Genomic DNA, 10900 nt, shown 5'->3' on the forward strand with positions numbered 1-10900 from the left:
AAAAAAACCAAACTGGGAACATGGCTCTGTAGTAACACCAACCTGCCCACTGTGGAACCTTAGCACTCTGCAGCCTCGGCACAGATCCAAGGAGATGGTTCTATATAGCCAGGTATGACAGAGGACAAAAGAGTAAGGTTGCTAGAGAAAAAACAAGAACAAAAATGAACTGTGTGACCATAGCTGTCCTCCTAGATACAGGGGAAAAAATGTCTGTAGCAGATTCTACATGCTTGAGAGGGTTTCAAAGCTGTCTGGATTCAATACTGTAGAGGTAGAGCAGTTCTGGACAGGCATTGGAGGGGTGAGAGAGGCAGGGAGGGGCTAAGGGGGGTGTAATCACTTGAATACAAATTGTTGGAACTGTGAAGCCAAGTGCTCACTTATGCTGCCCCCAAAGCAGCAAGAGCTGGGAAGTACAGGAAGCCATTGGGCCAAAGCTTCCAAACAGTCATTGAATGCAGTCCAGGGGTTTGGCAGCTGCAAAGACCAGGAGGGAAGGAAGAAGTGACTGGCATAAAGGAACTAACTATGCAAGAGGAAGGCAGGGGAGAGGAAAGTAACAATGGACAGATCACCTCCCAAAGCCTTCAAGGTAGACAGTGTTCTTGGGGACAACACATGCCTCCTAGATGACATGAGGAACAGATGTGCAGAGTGGAGGGGCAGCCTCTCAGGAAAGCCTAGGGTAAAGCTTTCATGAGGACAGGCCATCCCTCAATGTAGAAGGCTAGTTACATCCTTCTTTCATTCTCACACCCCAGAAATGGGAAACTCCTACGCAGTAATACAAGGATCCTAGATTCTAATCTGGGAACCATGAAACCTAGTACTTCTCGTAGCCTCCATTCCAGCCCCTGCAGTAATTGGGAAAGACCCTCTGGTTATGCAGGGAAACTTCTGGGGAAGCACTGTCCACCATGGTGTGAAAAGAGCCCTGTGTTTAACAGGCTGGAGACGCTCTGGGAAGGAATATATCAGGTCTAACATTAGGGAGCAATCCAACATTCTGTAGGTCCCTAAAGGGGGCCCACTATCATTTCCAAAATCTGTGTCTCCAACTAACTCAAAACTAAATGCTACTCAAGAACTCTTTGGGTATGGCAGCTGGTTTGTAAAATGGCGTAACTGCTGCTGTGGAAAAGTATGGCAGCTCTAAAAATGTAAACAGAACTCCCAGACAATCCAGTAATTCTATTTCTGGATATACACCCAGAAGAAGTGAAACAGAAACAGAGTCTGAAAGAGGGTTTTTGTTCATTCATTTCTTGCATTTCCTCCCACAAACTAAGCAAGTACTCAACTAACCCTTTTAAAGACACACACACATACACACACACACACACACACACGTTTACGGGAGCAGCATTCTCCAGAGAGAAGGGGTGACAGCAACACTGCTTTGTCTAATGGTTTCCTGGTATTAGAATCCAGGGTCCATTTACTGCTGCTGACAAGATTTCAAAAATGTAGCTAGCCTTTAATATTGAGTACATCGCCTGTCCTCATGATATCTGCACCACCTGCAGGTTTTTCTGAGCCGCTGTCCTCCATTCTGCCCATTTGTACCCCATGTCACTTACTGACAGAACAGATAAGAAAAATGCAGTACGTACATACAACAAAATCTTTCAGCCTTAAAGAATAAGAAATTATGATATATGCTATAACATTAACCTTGGGGATATTATAATGTTAAGTTAAATAATCCAGTCACAAAAAGACAAATGACAGATGTCTCTTGCATGAATTACCAAGAATAGTCAAATACAGAAAAAGGGGAGTATTTGTTTAATGAGGAATTTCAATCTAATAGGTACAGAATTTCAGTTTTGTTAGATGGAGAAAACTTAAACTGGCTGTACACCACAGTAAATATATTCCACACTATTGGACAGTAATTAAAAAATGGTTCAGATAAAGGGCTGGGAAAGTAGCTCAGATGGTAGAATACTTGTCTAGCATGTATGAATCCCTGGGTTCAATGCCCAGCACTGGATAATCTAGGTACAACAGCACATGCCTATATCCCTAACATTTGGTAGATGGAGGCAGGTCATCCTGTGCTACACGAGAGCCTATCTAAGAAACAAACAAACAAAAAACCAAACAAACAAACAAAAAAAAACACAAAAAAAGGTTGGGAAGCCAGCTCAGCAGTTAAGAGCCCTAGCTGCTTTTGCAGAGAGTATCCAGGTTCAATTCCCAGCACACACATGTTACCTTACAATGTCTGGGGCTGGAGAGATTGCTCAGTGGTTAAGACCACTGGCTGCTCTTCAGAGGTCCTGAGTTCAGTTCCCAGCAACCACAATCTACAATGGGATCTGATGTCCTCCCTCTTCTGGACTGCAGGCATACGTGCAAATAAAGCACTCATACATAAAACAAATAAATCTAAAAATAATAGTAAATAATCTCCTCCCTTTTAAAAAATAACAGGACTACCCAGTATCTAGGGAGAGAAAGAAAAACAAAGAAAAGAAAAACTACAAGACTATTTCCGGGGATATAAAATGTATTGTCATTCTTCTTCCTTTTACAAATAAACTATTTCTAAAATGCTTGAAACTCAATGTGTTCAAATTCAAGTTCATGGGACTGGGGACACAGCTAATTCATTCACTAATGTGCTTGCTGCAAAAGTGTGAGTTTGATTCCCAGCATCACGTAAGATACCAGGCATGAGCCAGGCGGTGGTGGCGCACGCCTGTAATCCCAGCACTTGGGAGGCAGAGACAGGCGGATCTTTGTGAGTTTGAGGCCAGCCTGGTCTACCAAGGGAGTTCCAGGACAGGCCCTAAAGCTACAGAGAAACCCTGTCTTGAAAAACCAAAAAAAAAAAAAAAAAAAAAAAGATACCAGGCATGGGGTGCTGGGAAGGTGTGGAGATGGGCAGATGGGTCCAGTGAGAGACCTTATCTTTAAAAGCAGAGTAAAGCTGGGCGGTGGTGGCGCACGCCTTTAATCCCTTTAATCAGGAGGCGGAGGCAGGCGGATCTCTGTGACGGACCTCTGTGAGTTTGAGGCCAGCCTGGTCTACAGAGTGAGTTCCAGGACAGGCTCCAAAGCTACAATAAAAGCAGAGTAACTGAGGAGCAACCCTCCACCTTCTCTTAAGAGCATGTGAGCCTACATATAGCACATAATGAGCATAAACCACCACCAGTCCGTCCTCTTCTCGGCCAAATTCACTTCTCCTTGTTCATCATCTTAAGCTGAGAACCCAAGTCATCCTTGATTACTTGCTCCCTCTCACCCCCAAGTTCAGTATTCCCCGTAATAACTAGAATCAAAGGTTGAGTTCTTATCCTCCGTGTCACATGCTGGCTGTAAGACCCATGAATGTCAAAGGCAGACTCTATAGTCTATCTTACCCATCGACACATACTGAGTCTGGCAAAGATGGGGTCAAATTAATGAATGGAATCAGCTCAAGTTGCAGTTTTAGGATTAAAGTGGCTAAATTTCTAGAACCTGGTAAGAGATGGCCACCACTTCTCTCCTTATCTTTCCAAGTCCAACAAGTTCTTGAGAAAACAAATCCAATGCAAAGATCCTGCCCTTCAGATGGGACTCAGCGAAAGGGCTCCGCTTGTTCACCATTCATTCACTTGCCAGAATCACAGATTAGGTCCGATGAGAATGTGAACTAAACCAAGCACCTGTTCTAAAACATTTCACACTGGTGAATAAACTAGAAATGCTTTTACATTCTCCTGTTTTAAAAAAAGTATGGGCTGGCTGGGTGGTGGTAGTGCACGCCTTTAATCCCGGTACTCAGGAGGCAGAGGCAGGTGAATCTCTGTGAGTTCAAGGCCAGTCAGGTCTACAAGAGCTAGTTCCAGGACAGCTAGGGCTGTTACACAGAGAAACCCGTCTCAAAAACAAACAAAGGACAAAAACAAAACAAAAAAACAAAAACCAATCTGGGCCAAGAGGGCTCAGCTTTGTAAAGCACTTGCTGCCAGCCTGAAGACCTGAGTTCAATCCCCAGATTCCATGTGGTGGAAAGGAGAGAAGCAATTCCCCCTACAAGTTGCCCTCTGACCTCCAAACGTTTGTTGTTCTGCAGGTGCACAAGCGCGCGCGCGCACACACACACACACACACACACACACAATGTAAAATCAAAAATTCTGTTTTGGTACAGAGTCTACAACATCCTGTTGTTCTTGGGGGGAAGGGGGAGTGAGGCTTTTCAAGACAGGGTTTCTACACTATGTGTAGTGCTGGCTGTCTTGGAACTTAATCTCTCTGTAGATTGGGCTAGCCTTGAACTGAAGAGGTTCAGCTGCCTCTGCTAGGATTAAAGGCATGTGATTAAAGGCACTTACAGAGCCACTTAGTTACTTAACCTGGACTTCCTGTCCCTCAACTTCCCCATCAGTAAATTAGAACAAATCATGATCCCAATTCTATGTGGTGGGATACTTAAGAAAGTATACATAAAATACAAATACCTAGCATAGCGTCCAGTATATAAGAAAGTCTTATTTGTTTGTTTTTTTGGTTTTCCAACAGGACTTCTCTGTAGCTTTGGGGCCTGTCCAGGAACTCACTCTGTAGACCAGGCTGGCCTTGAACTCATACAGGTCTGCCGGTCTCTGCCTCCCGAGTGCTAGGATTAAAGGCATGCGCCACCACCACCTGGCAGAAAGTATTACTTATTTGCACTCTAGGACATATATACCATCTCCAGCAAGGCTTAACACTTCTAATTGTTTCTATGAGTGCAATGCAGGTAATGGGAAGTTAGCCACTTCTATGACACACATTCACATCTTTTGAAACTTTATGTATGCATGAAGCTAAGATTTCATACAATAAACAGGAGGAGCTCTGTTGTAATAAAGTCTTCTTTGCTTCTATGCTGATTTAAAAGTACTTTAAAAATAATAGTTAATATTTTATTTTCAGTTTTTAGTTTTTTAAGCATGTGTTTTGGAACAGAATCTCACCTTGCCCAGGATGGCCTCCAATGTATGAATACAGCCAAAGCTGACTTGGCTATATACATATGTGTGTATATAGTAACATGATTACAACAGTTAGCTGCTTGTTGACTTTCTTTCTAAGGTAAAGTATAAACTGACCAGTTACTAATCCTGATCCTCCTGTCTCCACCTGCCAAGGGCTGGGATAACGGGTGTGACGCCACACTCTGCTCACTAGTATTTTCAATGGGTGAAATCATTAACAGTTTCTGTTGATTTCAACTAAGTTTTTCATTTTTCATATTGCACATGTGTCTAGGAGGAATGATGAATAAACAAATGCAACAGATCTCTAAAAATTACTACAAGGAATCATTTGTCTGGGAAATGCATCACACTCTGAACAAAATTTCATTAAGAGTTGGGCTATGAGAATGGTAAACAGCCTCACTAGCAGGAGCAATGTCTTCTACTGAAATACGACACCAATGCAACGGCTTCGTGATCTTCAGGTGCATCAATAAAACATTCTTCGCAATTTTGCAACTAGTTGGGCAACTATTAGGTTTTGTTTATTTCTACGTTGCTGTTTTAAAACAGGGTCTTACTATGCTGCCCTGGCTGGCCTGAACTGACTACTCAGGCCAGGCTGGCCTGGATCTCCAGACTGCTGGAATTAGAGGCATGGGACACCACAGGCTGGACAACTATTTGACAACAGGCTACATGGATGTGATGAGGGCCTGCAATTCTGTGCGGTTGGAACATGATTTGAGAATGGTTAAGATCAAACTGGAAGCCGCTCAGGGAGACAAACAGAAGTTGACCAATTGATGTATGTTCTACAAGTAGTTTGTACCTTATCTTAGAAAGAAACTCAACGAGACGCTAACTACTGTAATCACGTTACTACTTCAGACCCACAGCTCAGGGCTTTCTAACTTCAGTGAGCTGCCAATGCCTAGGGTTCTTCATTAATAGTGCCGGCTAGTCACCCCCTTCTCTCAGCTTTGGTCAGTACTGTCACCCCGCCCGCTGTGGCGATCCCGCCCTCCTCTGAGAGCCCCTGTGGTCTGACTTCAGCAGCAGTTTCCGGAAGGAGACTGGCACTGGCGGTCGCCGCGGGCGGCCTCCCTCAACGTGATCTGAGCATCCTTCCGGAGGCCGACAGACCTCGATATTGGGGTGTCTTCTGAGCTTGCCTCTGTTAGAGCAGAGGAAGGACCAGATTGCTGCCCCTAGGCAACCGTGCGTAAAGTGGTAGACGTTCGAGCTAGCAGCCGGAGGGGCGGACGTCAGCACCCGTGGTGACGGAGGGGGGGGGGGCGAGCGCCGTTGGCTCCGCCGGGGGAGGCTCAAACCAGCAAACAAGCACGGTAAGCTGGGCAGTGGGCGAGAAGGTGGGGCGGCGGGCGGCTCACCGGTAAAAGGCAGAGTCCCCGAGTGGGTTCCAATTCGCTGTGTAACAGTCCATGTCTGGTACAGCTGGCAGCTAGAAGCGCCTAGGAAACACCCGCCTGGCGCAAGCTCCAGGCCGCACTTCCGCTTCCGCCCGTCGGGGGTCACGTGGCGAGGCCGCCTTAGCGGCCATCAGCACTGTGGGCAAGCCGCACTGAGCTATCGTTCTGCTCTCCGCTCCTACCCGGGCTTCGCGCCCGCCCTGGTGGGCCTAGGCCTGATTCCTATTCTTCACGGCGGCCAACCTCGCTGTCTTTCTGACCCCTCCGGCGTTGCGGGTCGCGCAGGGAGGGACATGGGTGACCGGAAGTAGGAGCCATGAGCATCTCCTGGAGCTCAGATGCTGGAGGCGTTGGCTGGACCACCGCGACGCCCACATGGAGAGCACTGGGCGTCGAGCTGCGTACCGACAGCTAACCTGGGCACCTGAGCTCTGCAGGGCAGGGTCTTTGCAGAACCTACCGCCCTCCAGGGGCGCGGGAACATGAGTCTAGATAAGGAGCCCGCCGTCGGCAAGGCGCAGGGCGCCCTGGCCTGCCCTACTGGCCAGTGAATCCCTGGAGCCCGGAGACTTGGTAACTGGCGCGAGCGGACCTGTGCGCACGCGCGGGGCCGCTGCTGACACGTGGCTGGGAGCAAGGGAGTCGCTGCTCGCGCGAAGCGCCATAGTGTAGGCCCTTGGTCCAAGCGACCCTCCACCTTCCCTCCGAGTGTGATGAAGGCTGGTGCTATCATGGGATGCGTCATGTGGCCCCACTCTCCTCCCTATTACTCAGAGCAGCCAGGGAGGGGCCAGCGCGCATCTCTCATCTTGGGACAGACTGACCTACCTTGAGTCCTTGCCCTCCCTCAGCTTAGTGGCCTCTCCCTGCAGCTGGCGTCAGTGGCAGCATGGTCTTCTGTTTGGAAAACAAGATGCCACACCGCCTACTGCGAAGCGCCATGGTCCACTTCCAAGCCTCCGAAGTCCAGCAACTGCTCCACAACAAGTTTGTGGTCATTTTGGGGGACTCCAGTGAGTGACCACTCTAGGATGGCATTTCATAGCCCTATATCTGCAGCCTTTCTTTATGTCTGCACCCCGTATCTTCATTTCCGTCTTCTCCATTTTCTACTGTTTTAGAACACTAGACTTGTATTTTTTTCACCTACATACCTTCCACGGGTGCCCTGGCTTATCATTTATGCATTATTTTAGCCCATGCTTGTAGCATCTTTATCTCTTGTAGCCCTCCATGATTTTCTTAAAAGGAGCTGTGTGTTATGTTGTGTGTTTCCCTGGTGACAGGGCCGGCTTAATTGTGCCCCTTGGGTCTTTTGGGTCACTGTACATATAGGTGAGAGGAGATGCATCTGACTAGACAGAACCGAGCCAGAGTTTTTAAACCTCATCTTTTCTTTTCCTTTAAGTCAGCTCTTGAGCAGCCAAACCCTGGGAAACAAAAGGCCTTCATTTGGAAGGCTCTGAGAGGTACAGAGGCCTGCCTTAACCTTAGGATCCCTATCTCCCTGCAGTTCAGAGAGCTGTGTATAAGGACCTGGTGCTTCTGCTCCAGAAAGACACACTGCTCACAGCCTCCCAATTAAAAGCCAAGGTGAGAGAAGCTTGGCAACCATGCCAGTGTTGGGTGGGTGCAGACCCTGGCCTGAAAAGGACCACCTGCCTGGCATGGATCTGACCTTCGGGGTGGGGGTGGGTGGGTAGGGGGAGCTGAGCTTTGAACAGGATCAGCTGGTGGCTGGGGGCCAGCTGGGCGAGCTCCACAACGGAACACAATACCGAGAGGTCCGCCAGTTCTGCTCTGTCTCTGGCCACCACCTTGTGCGCTTCTACTTCCTCACCCGTGTTTACTCCGAGTACCTTGAGGACGTCTTGAAGGAACTGTCATACGGACCTGCCCCTGACCTGGTGATCATCAACTCCTGCCTCTGGGATCTCTCCAGGTTCAGGCGAGGGAAAGGGAAATACTGGTTGGAGGAGGAGGTATGGCGCCATCCCTGTGCCCTTGCCCACCTTCCGTGTTACCCAACAGATATGGCCGCTGCCCAATGGAGAGCTACAGAGAGAACTTGGAACGAGTGTTTGTACGAATGGATCAGGTTTTGCCAGACTCTTGTCTGCTGGTGTGGAACATGGCAATGCCTTTGGGGGAGCGTGTCACTGGGGGTTTCCTCCTGCCAGAGGTGAGTGAGTGGGACCCTTCTGGACAGGGATAGAGTGTCTGGCTAGTCAATAGGAGACCATTTTAGAGGCTCCACTTTCTCCATTAGCTCCAGCCCCTGGCAGTTTCTCTGCGACAGGATGTGGTTGAGGGGAACTTCTACAGTGCTACACTAGCTGGGAACCATTGTTTCGACGTCCTGGATCTCCACTTCCATTTCCGTCACGCCGTGCATCACCGTCATCGAGATGGTGTCCACTGGGACCAGCATGCACACCGCCACCTCTCACACTTACTTCTGAGCCATGTGGCTGATGCCTGGGGTGTGGAGCTACCCAAACACGACCCTCTCCCAGGTAAGATCTGCCACAGGGTGAGTGGGTAGTGATGTCAATAGGACCTTTAGCACAGAAGGCACAGGGAACCAAATGCAACAGAGGTACCTGTAGAAAGTAGGTGATCCTTTGAAAAAATGGTGGTGGCTCTTGAGTATTCCTCTCTCACTTCCTGGGAGTGGTTAGATCATGGAAGTCACATGACTGTTCATCTCCTGGTTCTTCAGCTGTGTGATTCAGCTGTGTGATTTGAAGGAAAGTGTGCAAGTACTGATTGCAAAAGGCAGGGTCAAGGCCGGGCAGTAGTGGTGCACACCTTTAATCCCAGCACTTTTGAGGCAGAGGCAAGCAGATCTCTATGAATTTGAGGCCAGCCTGGTCTACAAAGTGAGTTCCAGGACAGCCAAGGCTGTTACAAAGAGAAATCCTGTCTCAAAAAGCCAAAAACAAAACAAACGACAACAACAAAAAAGCCAGGATCAAAAGACCATACTCAGTGAGATGAAGGAAAGTGAAACTTTGTAGGTAGTCTCAGGTAGGAAGCGTGAGTCAGATAATGGAGGAAGGGTGGTCCAAGTCCAAGTAGTGTTGCAGCGCCAGGAAAGCTCTATCAACTGCAATCAACTGCAGAAGTGAGAGCTCCAGCCAGCTAGCAGCCTGTAGAGCAGAGACAATGTAACCTGCAGTGTCTTTGCAAGTCAGTCTCTAGGTGATACGGTTAGTGGACAGTAGCTCATAGGCTCCTCTCTACCTCAGGGTCCCAGTCTTCTCTGGTTCCGGCCCAGTGCAGTCTTCCCGACCCTGTTCTAGCTACTGCTGTAGGTGCGGAGAGTCCCACTGCTTCAGCTTGGTTTTGAGACACTGCTCTCATTGCCTCCCTGCTGAGACCTTCTCTGCTATAGATCTTTTGTTTGCTTGTTAGTCTCTTAGTCCCTGCCGGCCTGCAAAGGAAACATCCTGACTTCTTTCTCGGTTTGCTGCTCCTCTGCATCAGGTCACTTGTTGGTAGTTCATCCCCTCCAGCCCAGTACCAGCACAGATGTGCTGGGCTTCAGTGCCAAGAATACAGTCTTTGCTGAATTGGAAGCATGAGTTATCTTAGATGCTATTGTTGCAGCAGTAGAAGCTGTGGGGGACACAGAAAGGCTAGGAATAGTCTGCCATTAGGGCTTATTAGCTAAGAGCTGGAACTTTAGGAAGGTGGATTCAGATGGATTATGTACTGGTTCCATTTCCTTTGTTTTGCTTAGTGAGAGAATTGGTCCTCAGTAAATAAAGGAATGTTTGAAAAGGTTGAAAGCCTAGTTTGTGGTACTTCACAGCTTCGGATTCCATCTAAGAACTGGAAATAGCTGGAGATGTGGCTCAGGTGGTAGAGTGCTTAAAGTTGGCAGCATGCATGAAGCCATGGGTTCAGTCTCTAGCACCATTTACAACCAGGCACGGTGGTACATGCTTGTAACTTTAGCACTTGAGAAATGAATCAGGAGAATCGCTAACTATAAAGTGAGTTTAAGGCCAGCCTGGAAAATATGAGACCTTGTCTCAAGGTGGGGAAAAGAAAGTTAAAATTGTTTAAAGACTTGACTTGAAGTGGGAAGATGAGCAAGTGAGTTTGGTTAGGGAAGATCTGTTTGACCTGTGATAGCCACACTTGGAGTCATCAGTAGCAGAGGGTATGTGAGTGTGAACTAGGAAGCAGACAGCAGAGCCATGCTCACACTTTGGGTTGGCAGAGAACAGATTGATGGGGAAGCAAAAGTAGTTAAGAACAGAGAAGTGCTTTCAAGACAGGGTGTATTGTTGATGTCATGTAGCTGAACTGTTGGAAAGGAGTGGTTTATTAAGTTTGTCAGGCAGTTCTATTTAGTAGGAAAAGCATTGAAGGCATAAAGTATTTAAAAGAGGCAATACAAGCCGGGCGGTGGTGGCGCACGCCTTTAATCCCAGCACTTGGGAGGCAGAGGCAGGCGGATCTCTGTGAGTTCGAGACCAGCCTGGTCTACAA

At 47.9% G+C, this 10900-nt stretch overlaps 2 protein-coding genes across 3 annotated transcripts in view; one reads left to right on the top strand and one right to left on the bottom strand.

Moving 5' to 3' along the window:
* Vps16 (VPS16, CORVET/HOPS core subunit) overlaps positions 1 to 6500 on the bottom strand; it is an 18933-nt gene extending 12433 nt beyond the window's left edge. The window contains exon 1 of the mRNA XM_005365615.3: positions 6359 to 6500. Coding sequence (XP_005365672.1) covers positions 6359 to 6411 — 53 coding nt within the window. The 5' untranslated portion in view covers positions 6412 to 6500. The remainder of the gene's footprint in view (positions 1 to 6358) is intronic.
* A 33-nt stretch (positions 6501 to 6533) lies between these two features.
* Positions 6534 to 10900, top strand: part of Pced1a (PC-esterase domain containing 1A) — a 5965-nt gene continuing 1598 nt past the window's right edge. The window contains exons 1-6 of one of the 2 annotated variants that reach the window (XM_026788469.1): positions 6534 to 6970; positions 7249 to 7410; positions 7911 to 7990; positions 8101 to 8339; positions 8429 to 8579; positions 8667 to 8913. In XM_026788469.1, the coding sequence (XP_026644270.1) occupies positions 7287 to 7410; positions 7911 to 7990; positions 8101 to 8339; positions 8429 to 8579; positions 8667 to 8913 (841 nt within the window). In that variant the 5' untranslated portion in view covers positions 6534 to 6970; positions 7249 to 7286. The remainder of the gene's footprint in view (positions 6971 to 7248; positions 7411 to 7910; positions 7991 to 8100; positions 8340 to 8428; positions 8580 to 8666; positions 8914 to 10900) is intronic. The other variant, XM_005365613.3, reaches the window with a different exon arrangement.

This window comes from Microtus ochrogaster, unplaced genomic scaffold (assembly GCF_000317375.1).
Source record: "Microtus ochrogaster isolate Prairie Vole_2 unplaced genomic scaffold, MicOch1.0 UNK3, whole genome shotgun sequence".
NCBI lineage: Eukaryota > Metazoa > Chordata > Mammalia > Rodentia > Cricetidae > Microtus > Microtus ochrogaster.